Source organism: Artemia sp. Qi Xiang Cuo, chromosome 10, assembly GCF_049724085.1.
Source record: "Artemia sp. Qi Xiang Cuo chromosome 10, ASM4972408v1, whole genome shotgun sequence".
NCBI classification, from domain to species: Eukaryota; Metazoa; Arthropoda; class Branchiopoda; order Anostraca; family Artemiidae; genus Artemia; species Artemia sp. Qi Xiang Cuo.
Window position 1 is genome coordinate 63,694,988 of NC_142803.1, and position 22,611 is coordinate 63,717,598.

General features: G+C 38.4%; 3 protein-coding genes across 4 annotated transcripts in view; all 3 read left to right on the forward strand.

Annotated features, from left to right (window-relative positions):
- LOC148948018 (uncharacterized) overlaps positions 1-22,611 on the forward strand; it is a 527,253-nt gene that overhangs the window by 249,330 nt on the left and 255,312 nt on the right. The gene's annotated exons all lie outside the window — the stretch shown is intronic.
- The window catches only part of LOC148948019 (uncharacterized), a 437,936-nt gene that overhangs the window by 179,142 nt on the left and 236,183 nt on the right, over positions 1-22,611 (forward strand). The gene's annotated exons all lie outside the window — the stretch shown is intronic.
- LOC148948024 (uncharacterized) overlaps positions 238-22,611 on the forward strand; it is a 33,018-nt gene continuing 10,644 nt past the window's right edge. The window contains exons 1-2 of the mRNA XM_089095180.1: positions 238-549; positions 17,462-17,639. Coding sequence (XP_088951306.1) covers positions 437-549; positions 17,462-17,639 — 291 coding nt within the window. The 5' untranslated portion in view covers positions 238-436. The remainder of the gene's footprint in view (positions 550-17,461; positions 17,640-22,611) is intronic.

Here is a 22,611-nt window from a genome sequence, read left to right on the forward strand (position 1 = left end):
AGTTTCCACTGAACTAAATACCTATAAGAATGAATCTAGGGTTGAAAATAACATTAACCTAACCTGAAACTGCAGTTTTTTCAGCTTTTTCGTCTGGTTGCGGGGGGGGGCATTTGTTAGGACTAATTTTTTTGTGGGGATGTATTTTCCATTGGGGGCGGGCCCCCGGGGTTATTTTCTTGGAGATGGGTTTTTGTGGATAGATTTGTACATAGTAGCCATTTTTACGCTGACATTTACGATGCATTGCAAAGCTTTTATTGTCTAACCTTCCTGCGTCTTTGCTCTTTATTTTCGTTTTTAAAACGTTTTTTTACGATATCTGCAAATTATGCATCAACTGTTAACATCTAAGTTAAGGAAAAATATTTTCAAGCGATTGTTATGGCTGAGGCAAGAACAAAACAGGATACAGATCCACGCCTAATTAGACTAGATGAAGAAGCAAATAGAATACGCATGGAGAAAAACAGATGAAGGAAGAAATAAAAAAAGAAAATGCCAAAGCCAGGAGGGAAAAGAAAATGCAGAAAAAAAAACAAAGAAAAGGTAAGAAAAAGAAGTATTTTTTTGGGGGGGGGTTTTTCTTGTTGGCAGGAGGGGTTCGGAATTCCCATTTTAGTTTTTGGGAGCTTTTGGGAGCTAAAATTAGGGTGAATTAAAATTTAATTTCTCAGACTTTAAGGCAGCATATGAAAGTTTTTTTTATTAAGAACATATTTTGTTCCAAATTTTCTAAGATATTTTTCTGTGCAAGTTTCCACTTAACCAATACCTTAAATAAGAAATCTAGGGCCTAAAATGTATTCCAAAAAGTATGGACCAATTACTATCTCTACCCTCTCCTTATAACTTGGACTTAGAAGAAGGCATGCATGATAGGTGCATTATCATTTCAGCAATGGGTTTTCAGATTATAGCAAGTAATTACCACTTTGTTAATTAAAGGGATTTCTGGCCAACTTTTAAGTCAATAAAAATGTCAGTTTTCTAAATGGCCCAAAAATTGCCTCTTTTACTTCTCCTCTATCCTTAATTAAAACAATTTATGAGCTGTTCAGGGGCCATTTTATCTGAGTTCATGGAATATACAATTTTATAAGTTTGAGGAAATTTCAAGGCAAACAAAACAGGAAACATCAAGGCAAATAAACATGAGCACATAATAACAAGCTGGTGCACAACCACAAGCATAAAGCAAGGCATCACATAATGCTACAACCCCCTTCAGCTATTTCCAAAGAGATGAGCTCCTTCTACCTTTAGGCATGGAGGCTTACTCTGCTAACTGCATATAACTTGGCAAATTATCACTCACTACAAGACACAACAGAACACCACACCAGGAGGCACAAGGCTCACTCATATTAGCTTCCAATGGGTTTTGGCAGACTTACACTAGACATAAATGCCTCATTGTTGCTTTGTTATTCATTATAGGTTTAGTCTCTCTGGTGGCTTCACCACTCTGCCAGATCTTGTGGCCTGAGCAGCTGTTGTTTGTGCTGGAATTTTGCTAGATAGTTCACTTGCTGGCAGGTTGGGCTCAGCTATGGCCATACCAGGCTTGGTGGGGGTAGTCAGGAATCTGCAATAATCTGTGCAGACTCATGCTTGCAGTAGTGATATTTCCCCGCTTTTCCCTGGCGGTTCTGGCTGTTTTCTGAAGAAGAGCTGGTCACCTTCTCTGAGTTAGGGATGTTCTCTAGCATGTTGGTTATGGTAGGATTTCTGTCTGTGTTGAGCCATCTCTGCTCGGCAAGAATTCAGAAGTCTGTACCACTGTTTTCCAAGTGCTTTTCTGTGCATGTCAGTTTCAAGCAGAGCTGGCGGCTCATAAGCATTTGTGAGGGGGCAGCTAAACCATCTATTGGGGTGTTATGGTATTCCAGAATTCCAAGGTATGGTTCTGATCCATTTTCACTTGCCTTGGTCATGATGCTTTGCAAGTCTGGATAGTCTTTTCTGCTAATCCATTTGACTGGGGGTATATTGGACTTGAAGTTTTTAACTCGAATCCCCAGTCTCTGGCAAACCTCTTGAATTCTTGGGACATAAATTGTCTACCATTATTGGACATCATGACCTGGGGTATGCCATAACAAGCAAAATGCAACTTCAGTTTTAAAAAAAGTGGCTATGGCAGTCCACCACTAGGAGGTAGCTGAAAAGGGGTGAGGTTCAACCTCAGTAAATGTAAATTTGGTGTACAAGAGTTCACTTACTTTGGCCACATGATTGGTGGAAAAGGGATACTCCCAATCCAGAGAAGCTACATGCAATTAATGCAATGCTGAAGCCACAAAACAAAGAAGAGCTGACCACCCACCTAGGAATGCTAAATTACCTAGCCAGATACATCCCTAATCTATCAACAAAATGCAAGGACCTTCTTGACATCTGCAAAGACAATGACTTTGTTCGGGAAACAAAGCACAATGTTGCCTTTAAGGAAATAAAGGGTTCCATTGTGTTGCACCTTCATTTCTTTGATTGCTGAAATACCTCAATTGACCTGACAGTTGATGCCTTGTCACACAGCCTAGGAGCATACATCTCAACAAATGGACAGGCAATAGCATACACTTCATGAGCCCTTACACCTACCAAACAAAGATACTCATAGCTAGAGAAAGAGCTTTACGCAATTCAGTGGTGTATCCAGGATTTTGTTTTGGGGGGGGTGCCAGTCTACCTTTTTATAGCAGTCATGTGAGCAAAAAAATTATCCATCATAGTACAAGATTTCATGGGGAGGGGTATCTAGGTAAAGAAATGAAAAGTACACACTTTTCATGAGTATTTCTAGTTGTAGACTTTTTTTACTTGGGAATGGATAACAAAATTTTGCCAACAAAGTCAGAATTAAACAAAAGAAGTTAGAAGCAGTGAGAGTTACTATTTTGGGCAAGTAGATGTTTTGGAACTGCCACAAAGCAGCAGAATTTAGAAAATATAAAAAAAAGAAGTGCATTATTCCTGATATTTGCCTGTGGGACCCTTTTTTTAGAGAACCAAATAAATAAAAAATAATATTATATCAAAGACAATTACCCAGACTTTGGTTTTGGAGGGGTGGGGGCCTCAATCTACCTAATATAGCAGCCATGAAAGCAAGAAATGTATTGATATTAACATTGTTTACAGAGGATGAAGCACAATTAAAGTTTAAAAAACAGAATCAACTGCACTTAAAGAAACGAGCAACAAAAGACGACCTAACCTCTCACAGTAACAGCCGCCGGTCTTTTTTGGCTGCAAATTAATCAAAAACTTGGTCAGTATGGACCTGGATATCATTGTTCAGGGTCATGTGAGCTAGTCTATTCAGACGCTCCTTGCCTGCTGAGCTCTGCAGATAGGTTTTTAATTGCTTAAGACAGCTAAAGGTCCTCTCAGCAGAAGCAGTAGTCACTGGTAATGTCTGAAAAATTGTCAAAAGTCTTTGAATGCATGGGAAAAAATTTTGCATTGCATGATGTAAGAGTTAAAGCAACAGTTGATGGTTTCTCAGACATTCCAAGCCACTTCTGTTTTCAAAGAACTTACTCACATTTGAGTGCATATCTAGCCCCGTGAAATCCCTTGTAAACAGCAACAGCATTCACAAATTCATTAATTTTTAATGACTTGCTGTTAGCTGGCAAAAGCCTTTTGATTTTGAAAGATGATGGCACAAAAATCTTTGATCAAATTCTTCAATAAGTGAAGCAAAGTAAGGTTTGAACAATGACTTGTGACAAAAAACCTTGATGGACTCATTATTGTTGATGGACTTTTGTTGGATAGACCTTGGAACAGCCGGAGCCACATTTAACTCTTGTGCAATCTCACATGCTTTCTGAAAAATCGTTTCAAAATTATATTGTTTTTGACTGCAGTAAAGTATCAGAAAATAGCTTAACATGTCAACAGCACTCAACTTAGTCTAAATCTTCAGCTTACAGCACCTTAGAGACAGAGAGCATTATGGCACTTACAAACTCTAGCATAGCCATTGTGAACATAAAACTAAATTTGGTTGCTGCTGAAACCAACGCATTTGCTTTTGAATTAACTTCCATATTGCACAGTATGCTACCAACTATTTCCGCAAGTATGGATATAATCGCACAATACAAAGACATAAAAACTAAAATGCAATCGTGACACTCCATCCATCTCGTTTTGCACAACTTCACAAGCTTCCTCACAGGACTATCGGGATAAACGACAGCAACCGCTTCTACAAACATATTTGTTCTTTTTGGTGAGGATGATAAAAATGATATAATCTGCTGTACAGTAGCAAAGATTGACCTCACAAGTCCTACCCTACTAGTTTTACATAAAGCCAAATTTAAGCTGTGCGATGCACAGTGGGTGTAGATCACATGCAGATATTTTTCCTAATTCTGCCTGTGCACCAGAATACCAGCCTGACATGTTGCTGGCCCCATCAAAACCAACCCCCACAAATTTCTCCATTTTTAAGCCAAACGCAATGCATTGGCCAATGATTTGTTTTGCTACTGCAGAGCCGGGGAGATTTCCTCAAACAGAAAACCTGAGTAACGGCTCTTCAAGTAAAGCACGAGTTTTATATTAGTATCTGACTACAGGAACTAACTAGAACTAATTAAGCTTGTCAGCATGTATATCAATAACTGTACAACAAACCTGAAGAATCTTTTGATGCTATATGCTGATGACTGCAAGCTCCTAGGACTGGCCCAGAACGACCTAAATATCAACTATGCAAGAAGATCTGGACAGACTGTCTACAGTTCAATGCCTTAAAATGTAAAGTTCTACATCTTGGACACAATAATCCAAAACTTGCATATCACATAGGAGATGCCCAGCTTGAGGCAGTCAGTGAGGAGAAGGACCTGGGGGTTATTGTTGATAGTGAGCTGAAGTTTCACTGCCACACACAAGCTCAAGTTGCAAAAGCAAACCAAGCCCTTGGCCTCATAAAGCGAATATTTACCACCAGGAAGTCCGGAGTGATTACGAAACTGTACAAAGCCATGGTCCATCCTCACCTGGAATTTGGCATGACCCTAGCCTCTCCGTACTATAAGATGGATGTGAAAGTACTTGAGAGTGTCCAAATAAGAGCAACTAAGCTTATCTCTGCATTCACAGACAAATCTTACAAGGAACGTCTCACCTTACTCAAACTCCCTACCTTAGTATACCGTAGCAAAAGAGGACACGTAATAGCAACCTGTAAGTTGCTAGAAAATGACCTATTAAGTCATGTCTTTTCCCCATTCTTCTCAACTTCCACAAGAGGACACACCAAGAAGCTGCAGGCCCCCCGTTGCATCAAGCAAGAGCAGCAACAGTTCTTCTCAGTCCATTCCGTCCCACTCTGGAACAGCCTATCCGTAGCCACCGTCCAATCTAAAACTCTAGATGCCTTCAAGAAAGGAGTTGATCAAGACTGGACCAATCCCGAATGGAGGCTGAACTGGGATGTCAAATCATAACCTTGAAATACCACCAGCAAGATTTCTACAGGAGGCTCAAAACCACCTTATCTTGCTGGACATGCGCTTTAAGGTAATTTAAGGTAATTTTCTTTCTTTCCTCTCACGTGACCTTTCTGTTTCAATGCTTAGCTTACACTGGAATTATAGCAGTGTTTGAAACTTTGAATGAACTATCGCCTCTTAGTCCAATTCCTTACCGCAATTCATTCATTGCAGAGAAGCTAGTGCTTATAGCTGCAGGGGTTAAACAGTGAGAAAAATTTCTTGACATTTTGTATGATTACAGGAGGCAATTGCACATTTGATGGTAAAATAATGATATAAGCTTGCCGGAGAAATGGATAGCCATTTAACAAGAAATGAAAAAAAGAACGGGTGTTGCAAATAACTTAAAAGCGTGAATATTTCAGGACTTAATATATTAGTACTTAAAAAAGAAGAAGAAAAGAAATTTCAGTGGGGGGGGGCGCTCCGGCCCCCCTCCCTGGATACGCTACTGACGCCATTGTCTTTGGCTGCTGATACTTCCATCAATACATTTATGGAAGGCAAGTCAATGTGTTCACTGATCATTGCCCTCTTGAAACCATTTTACAACAGACTTTGCACAAGGCCCCAGCAAGACTACAAAGGATGATGCTACAGATTCAGCCATACAACTTGAGTTTCACTTACCAATCCAGTGCTGAAATACCAGTCACTGATGCATTATAAAGGCTCCACCTGTCAGCAATTGACAAGGCAAGCCAGAGAGAACTTGAAGCATATGTACACCAAGATGTTGTGTTGAGCCATCTCTCTGCTCGGCAAGAATTCAGAAGTCTCTACCACTCTCTTTTCCAAGTGCTTTTCTGTGCATGGCAGTTTTGAGCAGAGCTAGCGGCTCATGAGCATTTGTGAGAGTGCAGCTAAACTGTCTATTGGGGTGTTGCGGTATTCAAGAATTCCAAGATATGGGTCTGATCCATTTCCACTTGCCTTGGTCAGATGCTCTTGCAAGTCTGGATAGTCTTTTCCACTAATCCATTTGACTGGGGGTATATTGGACTTGATGCTTTTAACTTAAATCCTCAGTAGCTAGCAAACCTCTTGAATTCATGAGACACGAATTGTCTACCATAATTGGACATCATGACCTGGGGTATGCCATGACAGGCAAAATGCAATTTCAGTTTCAAAATGACTTCTGCTGTTGTTAATTCACACAACAGATCAGTTTCAAAAAAGTGGTTATGGTAGTCCACCACTAGGAGGTAGCTGGCTCCATGCCAGGTGAATATGTCACAGGCAACTTGTTGCCAGGAGAGAACTGAAACTGGTGAGCAGATTAGTGGCTCTTTTTGTAGTCCTTCTGTTTTTTTTGGCATGTGTAGAAGCTGACAGTCAAATTTTCTATGTCTGTGTTCAGTCAAGGCCAGTAGATGAGCATCCTGGCTCTGTTTAATTTTCTCCACCCCTAGATGGGAAGTGTGTAGCTGTTTTAACTTGTCGGATGTCATACATGCTGGTACCACTATCTTTTCTCCCTTGAATATGATTTTATCATTAATGTACAGTTTGTGTTGGATTCCCCAAAATGGCAGTACATGACTAGGACATAGCTTGCAGCAAACTGGCCAGCCAGTTTTTATAATTTGTCAGAGTGCAACTAGCTGGGGGTCTTCTTTAGACTGGTTTTGGATTTCTTGTAATTTTGAATCGCTTACCAGAAGTCTTAAAAAGCATATGTATTTGAACAAAAGAGTGCAGATATACAATTGCATTTTTTTTATATATTTCTTGAAAGATGTCCAAACACTAAAGAGCATTTTTCAAGGAGTAGGAATGTGCCCAGTAGAACAAATAATTGCAAAGCACTCCAGGTCTTCAATTATATTGTAATTGAAACTTACTCAAGAACTTTTCTGATAAAGGACTTGCACTGATTTACAGAAGTTAAGAGAGGATAAACGGATGTAAGTTAAATCAAACAGTGGGAAAAACAATAAATAAAACTCACATAAAGTTCACATCAATTTAGATGACTACGAATGATGTAAGAAATAGCACTTGGGAAACTGCATTCGAAATTATTTAAGCTCATTTCATAAAGACGATCCTTTTTTTTTCAATATATGAAGAACTCTGTATATTTCAATGTTTGCAATTGCATAGTGCATCTGTCTGGTTTTTATGCAAAGTAACAAAAGAGACGAACATTAACGAACAAGAGAGTAGTGAAGAATTATGTTATGCAAAGTAATATTTGGCAGGGAAAATCACTGGTGATAAATCGCTAGGGGTGGCACCATGATTGCATGATTTTCGGGGATTTGGGGAACCAAATTCTTTTTCGGGGTGACACATTGATTTTCGGGGAAATACCCGAAAATTCGGGGATACTGCAACCCCTGCTTGATTTTTAATCAGGAAAATCGAAATACTAAACCACATGAGAAGGAAAAGCTCCGACTTTGCGGTTGACGCAATAAAGAATTGTCGTAAAATTATTTTAACGTCCACCGACCGCCGCCGCCGCTGGTGGCGGTGGCGCGCCGGTGGTATCGCAACACTTTGATGGTGGTCAACAGGGCCTCTTGTCGGCGGCGTTCGGTTGATCTGCCGGCGTGGTGCCGGGGTCTTGTTGGGATATTAATTTTAGAGAGTAGAGGGAGTGGTTGTGAAGGTAGTGGCAAGTGAATAGGAAAGTGGTTTGACAGATCTAAAAACATTATATCTGAGGACAGGCCATTTCCCAGGGAAGTAGATACAAAAATGTTATCAATTAATGTTGAAGTTGATCTCACAAGTTGATCTCACAGGATCAACTCTAATGGTGAAAAAAATTGTGGGTAGAAGACCACTCACGGTCACTGATTCAAAAAAAGTGTCAGATTCAATATTTTTACCAACAGTGAGTAGGTTACAATTAAAGTCCCCAAAAGCTATTGCCTTTTATGGGGTAGATTAATAAAACTAGAGAAATCATCAAATAGATTACAAAAATATGGGGTCGGAAATGGAGGAGGTTTATAAAACAAGGAGAGTATATTGGAAATTTGGCCAATAACTGTGTTAACAATTATTGAATAAATACCTCTGAGATTTATTTGTGTAGAGAAAGTTGATTCGGACTCTGATAGCCTGGTAAAATTTACATTTGAACGGATGTAAAGTGAGTTAACCACGGAACACTTGGTCAATCTCCTGCACAGAGGGATTATTTGGTAACCAGGGGGTGGAAAAACACTAGTGTTATCATTATCCAAGGGCCATGTCTCTGTTAATCCTATAACGTCAAAAGGCCAGATACCATTGAACAGACTTAAATCTTAAAACTTGAGCCACTTTTCCTGGATGCTTCTGATGTTGAAACAAAGATCATTAAGGGAATTATTATTCACTAGTTTTGGCTTCACATTGGTAACAAAATCAAGAAGATCAAGGTATTTACAATTAGCATGACTTAAGGTACCATCGGGGCTGCTTCTAGGGTTGGCATGATGGTCACTTTCTGTATCGGAATAATTAAAAGCAATGTTTTTAGAAAGGGATATAATACTATAAATCATAACTTTCGTTGTTTTGGACCTTTTCCAGCCTTGGAAAGTTATCTTCTTTGCTTCAGTCTTAATTTTTCCATACCTCCCTCAACATTTCCATCATCACCTCATCCATCTTCTTACAAGTATAAAACTGATGAGCGCAATAGCCAAAATGTTTCACTTTTTCTAAGCTAAAATCCTTTTACTTAGGGAAACGAGACAAATTTATCATTTAAAACTTCTAACATCTTGACGTTTCAATATGTACTGACTCTCCTACTAGTTTGTAATGGAATCGGGTGCACAATGACACACAAAAATCTAACCCCTGAGTCATGTGATCCTCAAGTCAGGTGATCAACCTGCGACCAGTTCGGACAACAGTAGAAATTAGTTTTATGGAAGTATTGGCAAGATTGACGTGGCCGCATTTCTGACTATTGTGGAATTTATAGTTTAAAGAGTGTGATAAATAATCGCATCTCGGATGTGACTGAATTCCGGGGATAATTGCGGTCAGTTTGGGGGATGGTAAGTGTCAATTTTATGGCAGTAGGATTGACGCCATCGCATTTCTGACAATGCACAATTTTTAGTGTGAAACTGCAAGTCAGCAGTTTTAAACTGCTTATTAAATTTTTAAATTGAATTAGATTCTTTATTAAAGGTTCTTTAAGATTATTTAAGATTATTATTTAATTATTATTATTTATTATTATTTAATTAACTCAGATTATTATTTAATTAAGGTTTATTTAAGATTCTTCTTTTTTTTAGATTTTTCCAAATTCATTATTTAGATTCTTAAAACTGTTAACAGGTTGTGGTACGACAAAATGTTCTTTGATCATAGATTTTTGCCCTTGTTTCTTTTCTTCTTCTTTTTTACTCTACCTTTATGCTCTTTTTGTGTACATCAGTTATAAATAAGTTCATTAATGTTAAGCTACAAAATTCACATAATTCTAATGTCTTAGAACCTGAAAACTGAATGTGTCTTCTTAAAAGTATTTTGAAAAGTGACTAGTATAGCAACCACAGATTAGGACAATAAAGGTTTATTAAAAAGCGGGAATCAGATAGGAAATATAGATTAATGTAATTAGATTTGGTATTCAATGATCTTTCCAAATATAATAACCACTCTTGATTCAATTAGATCCCAAAAAACTGTATCGAATTTCTGTCTTTTCTTGGTGGCAATGCGGAGGGACCAAGGTAAATCCCAAGGAAGAGTCCACAGGATCTTACAGACATTTTTTTTTAATTTCGGGTTCAAAGGGTTTTATCCCCCCCCCCCCGCCAAGTTTGTTCCTTTGTGCAGTATAAAAAAAAAAATATAAAATTAGTTTTAAAAGATAAATAACACGTATCCAAGAGTAGTCATTCTTTTTACAAGCCCCTAAAAAAATTCGTTTGGTAAATGTCATTTGATAATTTGGGTGAGAAACCCATAGAAATCTAGTAAATTTAGGATTCTTGAAAGGGAGGGGAGCTTGTGGGTCACAAAGCCCCTGCCCTTGCATATGGTTTTTATACATGCCCCAGCATACGTCCCAGCGACATCCCTTTGAATTTTGAATTGGGAGGAAGAGGGCAAAAAAAAATTTCTCTGGTACTGATAAAAAAAGTAAAGCTACGTTTTTTTTCTTTATTTATGGCTGTCTTTGACAGGCTCTGTTACTAATTTATTTAGTTTAATTGTGTTTTAGCTAATTAAACTAGTTAATTAGTTTATTGAGGTTCTCTCTGAAATATCGGGTTATTGCAATGCATTATATTTTTTTTTAGAAAACCTTGAGAAAATGAATTTGTTTTTGTGTTGCCTTTGCAGCGGGTCACTGCAGACGCTGCAAACCCTTGTAACATTGTGATAGGCTGTATGAGGACAAAAGGAAAAATCGCTTAGGTTTGCGACCAGATTGAAGCAGTGTAGTACCAACCGACAAAGTTTTAAGCATTTTATGTGATGGGTGGTGAAGTTCTCGGTGCAGTGAGTTGACAGTTGTGAGGAAGCTCAGGTGTGGCTTGAAGAGGGATAGACCCAGACTAATCAAACTCTGTCTTGCTGTGTATTATTTCTATATGTGTGTCATTTCTTAGCTTTCTATTTGTGCTGAGAGTATACCAGTGCTCAGAGGCCATCACTGAGCTCAACGTATTCAGGCGTAGAGAAAATCTCTGAGATCTCCTTACTTGATGTAGAATGTTGAAGGCACCATTTGCCTGTCCTATTCTTGTAATGAATGCTTCTCACCTACAGCTATTCTGGTGAGTACTTCTCACTGTCAAGCTGTGTTCGCGATGATACTTCCTAGGTATTTGAACTGGATAATTTTTTCAACATCTTGGTCGTCACATTTATAGACTGAGGAGAGTCACTTGTTGCCATCCGTTTGGTTTTCTTAGCATTCACACGTGGGTTAAGATGATTTGCTTTTACAGTGACCTCGTCTAGTAATTCTTGAAGCCGCTTTTTCTTGACTTAAACACTGCCATGTCTTCTGCAGAGTCGATATCATTGAACTGGACTTCGGCGTAATATGATGCTTCTTGTCTATGTTTTACGCAAAATGTAATTAACCAATATAACAAAAAGTAATGGTATTAGAACACACCCCTCTTGTATTCCTGACAAAATGCAGAAGAAACAAGTTTTGGTCTGTAGTGTCTTTACGCCGCATTAGCTGCCCTCATACATGGCGGTAGTAATCGTCATTATTTTCTCAGGGGTTCCATAATGGATGAGAATCTTCCATAGGCTTTCATGATCTACAGAGTAGAATGCCTTCTTGAAGTCCACAAAGATCATATAGATCTTCAAACGCCAATCTATGCTTTCTTCAGCTTGAAGTCTAATCGAAAATATAAGGTCCGCACATGAGCGATTTGGCTGGAAGCCATACTGTTTGTCTCGGAGGTGTTAATTCGATTGTTTCCTGCTGGTGTTTAAACCGGTGTTCAAGGATTGCAGGATAAAAATCTGGTCACAACAACCCATTCCCGGCCTGAATCCTGCTTGGTTGGGTCACGTTCGGCTGTTTCTGGTGTCTCTAAATCTATTTAAAAGTAAAGACCGCGAACAGCTTGGCAGCAATGGAGATAAGTGATATACCTCGGTAGTTTTTGCAGTCCATTTGGTCTCCTTTTTTGAAGATAGTGACAATTATTGAGGTCTTCCAGTCATCTGTGATGTATTCATTGTCCCAGCCTTCGGTTATCACGCTATGAAGTTCATCCACCGCCACCTTGGGGAGAGCTTTCAGTAGCTCGGCAGGAATCCCATCTATTCCTGGACTTTTATGATTTTTCAAACCTTGGATTGCCTTAATTACTTCATCCCTGGAGGGTGGGTCCGTACATACATTTTCATAAGCCTGGTTGTGCGGGGGGTTCTGCAATACTGTAAGTGGTTGCTTTCGATTACTATTGTCTTCTGGTCTCAATAGCTCTTGGAAGTGAACTCGCCATCTTTCGATACGCTCCTCGCTGCTTGTGAGTATTTTCCCATCCTTCGCCTTAAGCAAGGGGATGGTAGTTTGCTTCTTCTTCCCAGTGCATTCTCCAAGTATCTGATTGAGTTTTCGTGTATCGTTCCGTGATGTGGCTCTTTCCATATCGCTGGCAACATTAGACCAGTAGGCTTTTTTGTCAGCTCTTGCTGTTTTGCGACATTCTTGTCGTAGCACTTTGTATGTGAGGAACTTCTTGTTGGTCATTTCTTTTTTCTTGGCAGAGAGTTTGAGTGTCTTTTCTGAGATCCAATTCTTGGTTTTATGCTTGACAAACCCAAGTATGTTTGAGGTAGCTTCATTGATGTGGTCCTTGAATTTGCTCCATTTCTTCTCAATCTTTATGTTGGGGCAGTTGGGGCACTGATCAGTTGTGGTCGCCTCTTCGGTGTCATCTTGAAGGACAGCAAAGTGGTTTGAGATTACAAGGACAAATGCTCCTCGGTTTTCATCAACTTTCAGCTTCGACACGTCTATTTTCTGGTTCGGCATACTAGTCTTTCTTGAGCTAAGTCTATACTTTAGCCTTGTCCTCAGCAAGAAGTAGTCAGATCCATTTTTCGATCCCGTGTCAGCACTTCTGTGCACTCTTGAGTCCAACACCATGGATTTCCATCGTCAGGATACAAGGAGATAATCTATTTGGACCTTTACTCTTCCATCAAGGGATTCCCATGTATACATATGACACGGCTTGTGCCCAAACCAGGTGTTAGCCACAGCGATATTGTTCTGCATGGCGAACCGCAAAAGCCTGTTTCCATTTTTGCACCTGTCTCCGAGGCCGTGCTTGGCGATCACTTGTTCCAAGTCATTGAGTTTTCCGCCGATCCTTGCATTGAAGTTGTCTCCAATTAGGAGGATATCTTTCCGGGGAATTTTATCAATGACTGTCTTGCAGGTCACTGTAAAACTGATCTTTTTGCTGTTAAGTGGCACCCCTTATTGGGGCGTAAACGCTAAGTATAGTCAGATTGTTTGTGTGGCATTTAAATCTTGCCCGTACGATTCTCTCAGACACAGGCTCATATTCGATGAACCCAGTGACTACTTTGGGGGACAACAAGATACCTACTCCTGCTCGGCCAGATCCATCTAATGGTCCCGAGTTATAAAAAGAGACCGCCTTCCCAGCCGAGGATTAAAGGGTCAAGATGTTACGTCCATTTAGTCTCGTCTCAGAAACGCATAGAATATCAAGGTTATAAAGATAAAATTCATCAGCTACAAAAGCTAGTGTCAATGAGCATTTAATTGAGCACAAGTTCCAGCAGCCGATATTCAAGCCTTGTCTTCTTGATAGGACGGTAGCTAGCATAATTTCGACTAGAGCGCCATTCTTGTCGCATCGCATAATACCGGGGATGCCGTAGCCAAACTTTTCAACATCATATTTGTCATCATCATTGAGCGTTTCTTGGGTATAAGGTACACCACAAGGTCCCAGTCTTGCAGTCACCCAAAGCGTGTTGGCTATCGCCTTGCTTGGCGTGGAGCTCAGTGATGTTTACACCCCTTCACCACTTTGAGGTGCGCTAACAGATGTCCTATGCTGTCTAGGAACGGAAGGTCAAGTCTCATTGCCTGTATGCCCACCACCGCCGTGGAAATTTCCAGGCTTAGCTAGCCCTTTGCTCCCACCTAGAATCAGCAATAGGCTTCAGAAGGGGAGCGTTATAGCAATTTCAAATTTTCTGCCATACTATCCGTTCTATTTGCAAAAGCCTGGTAAACTTTCTTAGTTAACTTTGTGGCAAAAAAAAGCTAAAAGCGAAAACGTAGACTCGCTAGTTAACTAAGTGTTAAATCAAACGCAACTCAGATATAGACTTTTCACCTATTTTAGCATGTCCCAGATAAATTTTGTGAGGGCGGATTCTCACCTCCCTCTCAACGCAGGATTGATCATATGCTGAGTTGATAAACAAGCTAACAATTAACTGAAGCGTCTCTTTATTGAATAGCAAAAAGTTGAAGGCTACTCTTTGTGCTTATTGTGGGGGTAGGAGTTAGTACTGGAATGCAAGATAAAAAATCTATTGCGTTTAATTCCCTTTTAGCTGTTATTGCCTTGTTTGATGTATTCCTGCAAGTTTATCTGCATCTTCGAATCACCCAAAAGTTATGCTGAGAATTTGTGGATTTTACTAGTTTTATCAAGTTTTTGGTGACAGCAGCATTTTGCGCATGTCCTCCAAATATGCCCAACCCATCTATCACAAATAGTTTTGCATTCAAAGTTTGCTCATTCACCAAAGCTCTTTCTTTGCTAAGAACCTTCCGGAAAGGGAGAAGTCCTGCTCCATTCTGGCAGACCTCCATGTAATGGTCAAAGCATTTTTTACAAGTTCAGATATGTTTGAATATTTCCTCCCTGAATCACATTGTTCCACTTGTTGTCAATCTTTCCTCCTGAAACTGAACTACCTTAAACTTGTCAACTTGCATGTTCTTTTGTGTCATAGTGGGTAACTTCCTGGCAGCATGTAATAAACTCTGAGCAAAAATTGGCATTGAAACTTCATTGGGATGCAGAAAAGTTAACACTTCCAACAACATATTCAAAAATCTGCACCAAGTATTTGCTCAAGGACATGTCTAGCAGCTGCAGAATAATGCTTCTGAACATGCTGAATGAATGAGCATTTTGGAAGCTTGTCTACTGACTTGAGACAATTGACAATCTTGTCACTCACAACTGTCTGTAGCAGTGGCACAAAGTTCTTTTCATCTTTGAATGGGTGAAGCATTAGTTCATTCCTAACCTCTTTGGTTGCTTTGGGTTTTAAGACTTTTCCAGTCATTATCAAGACCAGCAGATTCAGCTCCATATAGAGCTCATGCACTATAGGCTCTTCCTGTTTAAACTTTTCTGTGAAATGTGTGAGGAGATTCAAAATATCAACAAAAACTGGCACTCTGCTTTCATGGTCAGTTGTTATTAGCTGGATGATCTCTTTGTATGCATTTTATTTAATAAGATTAGGGTTTTTCTTTGGAATTTAGACAACAAAGTATTCGACAGAGCTGGCATCTGTTCCCTTAGCCTCAAAGCAGCAGGTCCTATTGTTAACCAATTGGTGGGTATGTGTTTAAAAAATTGTGACATTGGAACACCAGTTTTCTCTTGTATCTTCCCATAGTCTTCTTGTCTAGCTGGCCAGCCACTAAAAAAGTACTACCCTTTGATGATCAGATCAAAACAATTCTTGCTGATTTCCTGCAAACTCTTCAAAAAGCATTGGGTACGAAATGGATCTTGCAGGTACCAATACCAAGGAGACCTTCACTACCTATCAATTCCCTTTTTTCACTGTCAATCAGTCAGAAAGTTTTTGTTCATGTTCATACTGTCACAAATTAATGCTAGTAGTTTAGATATAGATAAACCACTCTCATAGATTGTTCTGACTTCATCTGTGGCATTTCCAGTAAATAAAGTTTTCAAATGTCTTTCTACCACTCATTTCATCTTTTCAGACCAGATTTGGGTCTTCATTTGAAGCTCTTTCTTACTTTCTGAGTTTGTGGCTTCCTCAAACTCGACAACATAATAACTTTTGCAGACCTAATCAAGGGTCATGTTCTGAAAATAGGCTCCAGTTTTGATTAATAAATAAGCAAACTTAGTTTGCCCAAAGAAAAAGTTTTTTACGGCTGTATCTCTAAACATTTTTCCAAATAAGTCTGCAGATTTCCCAGATTAGTCAGACTCAATCATCTACAGAGCCAACGTAATTCCTGCAACTGTTTTTTTTTTATCCTATACTCGATAAGGACCTAAGTGCATGGGCAGTTTTGATGGTTTGCCACTCTCCACAGAAGATACTGCTGAGAGACAAAGCTGATTTGACATTAGGTTTATGGTAACATTCTTCTTATGTTCAGCAGTCCTGGCATGCTGAAGTAAAGCATAGGAACCCTTATGGCAGACAAGCAATATATTGCAGATACAACATTGAAAAGAGAACAGATCTCCCTGAACAGCTTTACACCACTCTTTCATTTGTTGTCCCCTCACATCTTATGCTTCTAACCAAGTCTCCTTGAACTTGCACTTTCCCATTCTTATTCAAACTGAAACTTCAAAAAAGAAAAGAAGATGGTAGAAAAATATATAGGCTATTGCCAGAAATGTGAATTCAAGTGAAAAAGGGTGCTAGGAGCTAGTCTAATAGTTTGAGAATAGTAAATAAGCTCGAAATTGTGCAAGAAACCTGGTTTTAACGCTGCCTCCTTTGTATTTTGTGCTTGGAACCATTCTCTTATTTTTTTTTTCTCTGTGTGTAACAGTGACATCCAGAAAAGTTTTTTAAGTATTTAACAAAGCCAACTGAACCCACCATCCCCTAGCCTATTGACTCCAGAGGCGAAGGGGATCACTCCCCTTCATTACTAGCTGGTCTGCTCTATCCAGAGAGTAATGCTGTAGCCTATGCAACAACAAGTTTTGTCTTAGATAAGCAAAAACAGTTTCCAAGAATTACAATTGAAACAAAAAAAAAATGAAAACCATATACCCATAGGTATTGGTAGCCTTCAGGATACAGAGCTTTAAACCAAAGCAAGAAAAGGGACTTCAGGGACCTTTATTAATTTAAGGGACCAATAGGGACCTTCACTCAATATTAGGGCTTCATAAAGAAAGATTTAAAGGTAATGGGAACTTCGTGGGAGGGTGTAAAAAGGGAGGCTTTGAATAGGCTGTGATGGAGGAGGAGCGTACATTGCTGTGTTTGCCTCAGGCGGCATGGTGCTGCGGTGAGTTGTTGTTAGTAGTAGCAGCAGTTTCGTAATGTCGAAAAAAGAAAGGGCCAATATTGAATCGTGTTTTTTCTCGGAATGAGTTTGAGAAGAATGAGAACTTCGCTCTCATGTTGCAATACGTTACAGAGCTACCTTCGGCAGAGTATTACCCCCTTAACTTCATCATTATTATTTTTAGGAGTGCTTTCTTCTGGTTTTGTAAGTACGAAAGATCAAAAGTGTATTCTCAACATCCTGGTCTTGGTGCCAAGGGTCTTGATGGAAAGGAACTGGGAAGAAGGTGGGCAAATCTTGATGAAGTGTCAAAGAAGAGATTTCATGGAATGGCCAACGACGATAGAGAAAGATACCAAGTGGTATGTTACTGTTTAATATTTTAAAACAGCTTTTTTTTTTGTCTATATTACGTTTGTGTTGGAACTACCATCGATTTGTTACCCGAAAACCACCCTAATGAATGAAGAGTTGAATCATTTTACAGTTCAGTTTTCTTATGTTTTATTTTACAAAACCATGGATTGTGTTTGTTTTTTTGTAACCATGGACTATGGTACTTGTATATTTATTGTTAAAAACAACGGTAAGCTCATATAAAATAAGAACATTTACTGAAACTATCACAAAACAGGAAGTAAGACGAAAATGAGAACCAAATAAATGAAAAAAAAAAACATATACATATACCAGCATGTTTGACAGTCTGCCAGATATTTAACTGATTGATATAAAAGGTTGCGCTGACCAGCTTATGCTTAAATTCTTGCATCAATAGTGATTCTACCAAATTAAATGATAGGCTGTTCCCCTTTTTTACTTCCTTTTTTGGTTCACTAGGATAAACTGTATGCCAATGCTGCTGATGACTAGTGGCTAAAATTGACAAAAATAAAATAAAAATAAGTTTGTGTTTGATCTATAGGCCTTCTGTGAAATTGGGGCCAAGGGCAGGGCCGTATCCAGGATTTTTGTTCAGGGGGGGGGGGGGTTACTAATTTTTTACTTTTGGGGGGGGGGGGTTTACTAATTTTTGACTCTGTTTTCGACTAATTTTACTGATTTTTACCTTGGTTTTACTAATTTTCGAATTATTTTCGACTCGGTAAAAAATTTCGTGGGGGGTTCAAACCGGGGAAACCCCCCCCCCCCTGGATACGGCCTTGGCCAAGGGATATGGAATCTAGAGACCCTTTGGACATGCTGCTGTTTTGAAAATTCTGTCCAATAATCTTATCGTACTTTAAAATGTTGTCTAGAGAATCACTCTAAATTATAACACAAATGGCAAGTAGGAGGGAGGAGGTTATTTGAGTCTAGTTGTATTAAAATCATGTCATCAAATACGTGAATAGAACTACAAGATGATTCGTATTTTTCTTAGATGTGAAGCGTTTAATGCTAAAAAGATATCTGACTAAGAATCATAATTCAAGTAGACTTGTTCTACTTGAACCTCCGAGTTTGTATAGTTAGTTGAAATTTGGAGGATGGAAATATATTACCTCTCATAGATGAATCTAGCCCATATTTTTCTGTTGATGAAATAATTTTTTGCTTTCTAAAATTAAGGAGAGGAGAGGCAGACAGGCAAGATTCTTCATCTGTGGTTTAAGTGTAAGAAGAACTTGTTTCATTTTGGAATTCCTTTTGACGTGAAAAGAAGGATCACTTCTCTTTGAAGCTTGCTCTAACTTTGAGTCAACCAATTGTCTATTGCCCCATGGCTCCGAAATCCTGTTTCATTCTTATTTACATGACATATGATTGATTCAAAGGGCTCAGGCGGATTTGTAAGCAACAACCAAATTAGTTTTAAATATCATATTGACAAAGGTTACTCCAAGTTTTTTTTTTCTTAGAGTGAGCTCAATGACCTGGTGAGATACTTTCAAAAGACAAACGAAGGTACTATTAAGTTTAAATGTACAACCTGCTGCTATTTGGGTATTTCCTCAGTTTTCTCTTAAGAGGCTTATCAGGGTAAATGATTGTCATTCCCGAAGTGCTTTGCCATAGAATTTGATTTATCAGGATGTTGCAGATTTGCTGATTCGCGTAAAAATGGCTTCAAAGCAGTCCGTCTGCATAATGGAAGTAAATTTGAACATTTTAGAATTTTGAAAGTTGTTTTCACTCTTTACGCTAAAATTTGATTTTTAGTTCCAATTATTTAAATATGACTCCTGAATCACAAAGCCCGTTCAATTAGAATAATAAGCTCTTTTAGAAGTTCTAAGAAAACTTTAGCGTAAAGAGCGAAGTTTTTTTATTTAATTATATAATAAATGTACTATGCTAATACATCTTTGATATATGTTACGCTTCACCTTCTATTAACCTAATTCATTACCATTTAACTAGGCTTAGGCTATATTTGAGATAATAAAGTTCTTTTTGAATAAATAGTATTATGCATCCTTCAAAGACAGTGTAAACAAACTGTGATTTGGTAAAAAAACAACAACCTTTGCAGGTTCATCGAATCGAGAACAGTGATAATCGAGAAATACCCACTGCGAAGGGGTTTTAGAAAATATCCATCTTACGTGAGATCTTTGTGAAATCAGCAAATGGTTTTCAATGTCAGTTTGAAGTTGTTTTTATCCTCTTTTCATTTTGGTATTTCATTATTTCACTTCTTATTTTTTCAATTTTCTTTATACCTCCCTCTGAGGATGTTGTTATGCACACTATCATCTGACCGCTCTCCTTAAACACTTTGAAGTTGTCTTTATCCTCTTTTCATTTTGGTATTTCATTATTTCACTTCTTATTTTTTCAATTTTCTTTATACCTCTCTCTGAGGATGTTGTTATGCACACTATCATCTGACCGCTCTCCTTAAACACTTAAAGAAGGAACGTGAACTGTGGTCCCAGAATTTTCGTCGTCACTTGAAGTAAAAGGAAGTGTTTCTAGAACCTATTTCGGGTTTGAGAAGAACTGTTTAATGTTGACCGTGTTAAGGTTCGTTGCTCGACTCAAGCTTATGGGTTCATGCTTGCGTAGTCACAGTTGTGGATTTTGAGCTTGAAAACCTACCAGCCAGTCTATTCCTGCCTCTGGCATTGCTCTAGTTCTAAGGGATTGTCTTGTTGTTTGGTATAGGAAAGTAGTTGATGCATTCAAAGTCATATGCACTGGCAATTGTAGTTACAATTACTTAGGGTCGCAATCAGTCACATTCACCTTAATGTCCATGGCCATCCCAGATGTATTACAGATTGTCCATTTTAACATCCATGCATAGTTATAAATCCTCCTCAACAGGTCCTTAAGTTTCAACATATTACCTTTATCCGTTCCTAAGATGCCATAATATGCCCTTATGACAAAATTGGATGGACATAGTGTCTTTTGATTTAGTTCAATATTCCCAATAATACGTTTTGAAAGTTCCAACGTACCTCCCACCTTTTTCTTGGGATATTGCACATACACCTTTTTGACAATCTGGATAAAATACCCCCCGTAGAAAATACCTCTCTCCCGTGGAAAGAGGTATGAAAGGAGTCGCCCCTTCCACAAGACCTTGCTCTTTACGCTAAAGTTTTGACTTTTTGCCCTAATTCTTTAAGAACGATTCCTGAAACATAAGGGCCGTGTAATTAGAATAACAAGCTTTGTTTAAAAATTCTATAATAAAAAACCTTAGTGTAAAGAGCGAGGTCTTGAGGAGGAGGCAACCCCTTTCATATACGTAATAATTTCTGTTCGTTTTAAGGCTTGATGTTGCTTCTTACTTTCATTTGAAAAAGGTTGTTTTTTTTTAATTTAATTTCTGATCGTTTTCAAATAATACCGGGAAATCCGGCTCTCTCCATGAAAAATTCTGGCACTTGTGTATTATACACCCCTCACTCAAGTTTACGATGTGTAATACTTGAGTCGAAACCAGTTTCTTTGCTAGTCTTTTCGTTATTTAGCAACAAATTTGGACTATATATATTCACATTGGGGGGGGGGGGGTAAAGTAGAGCGGAGCTGCATGCAAAATAATTTATGTAAAAATGTTATTAATATTATGAAGTAAGAATTGTTTTCTGACTTAAAACTGTCCAAATTCTTTACCTCCTCCCTCTTATGTGCAAATATATAGCACAAATTATATATTTCCCATCTATTATGTCACTTGTCCTTGTCTTGTCTCGCGCTAAGCTGAAAGAAACTAACGAAGAAACTGATTTGTTTTCGAGTTTTACAAAGCGTAAACTTGAGTGAGTGGTGTATAATACACAAGTACCATTCCTCCCCTCTACGGAAAAAAACTCAAATAAATTCTCAACTTTTAAAAGCCTTATTTTCCACGGGGGGGGGGTATTTTACGCGGGGGGACACGCTGACCACCAATTCTAACATATATAAACAACTATAACTAAGAAATTGTCATTCAATAATTGCGGTTTGTTTCTATTAATCTGAGTATGATATTTCCTTCCATTATTACCCATATTTTGAAGTGTCTGTTAAAATAGCATTTTATCTAGTAATTGTATTGAAATCTTAGCCAAAAATTTTTCATCGGGTTAAGAAAGACAATAAAGTTATAGATTATTACTTTTTCTTTCATTGGTTTGACATTACGAACCAAGTGTTGATGAGAAATAAGGGAGAAAAATATACCTACAAAATTAGTTTTTCAACTATACCTGTAGCCAGTCTAGCCCTTAGTTCCATTGTAACTGTAGTGATTATTACTTGGAAACGGGGGCAGATCCAGGATTTTTTAGGGGGGTGCAAAATAGGTTGATCCAATAAAAAAATTAGGGGGGGGGGCAAAAGAAATTTTTCCAATAAAAGCGTGTGAGGACCTAGTTTAATTAACATAAACTGAGGTTAATTAAGTAAATTAAACAAATTTAGGTTTAGTGCGGGGGGCGCCCCCCCTCACCCCCCCTGGATCCAACAATGCTTGGAAAAAGCGTGAATGGCAAATTTATGAGTATATTTATTTTTTCGCAAGCTAACTTTCAAAAGTTTACCCGTAATTCGGTCAAATGAACGAATATGAAGATAATTTTATCTTTTTCATGCTGCATTTTCATTTGCGTACTTAGTGTGGATTGGAAACAAATGTACATAGATTAATGAAATGTACATAAATAAATAAAATTGAGATTTGTAAGCAACTTTGAACAAAATAATACCAAAAGAAATAACTCCTTTTGTTCTATAAAGAAAATGCATCGAATTGGATATCCAAGATTAGATAGAAACAGAACAAATGCAAATAAAAAAATATTACTTACTTTTTGAACTGTCCTGAGTTTCGCTTCAGCTTCTTTCCTCCGTTTTTATTTCCCATAATCAATCATACAGTCCGATACACAG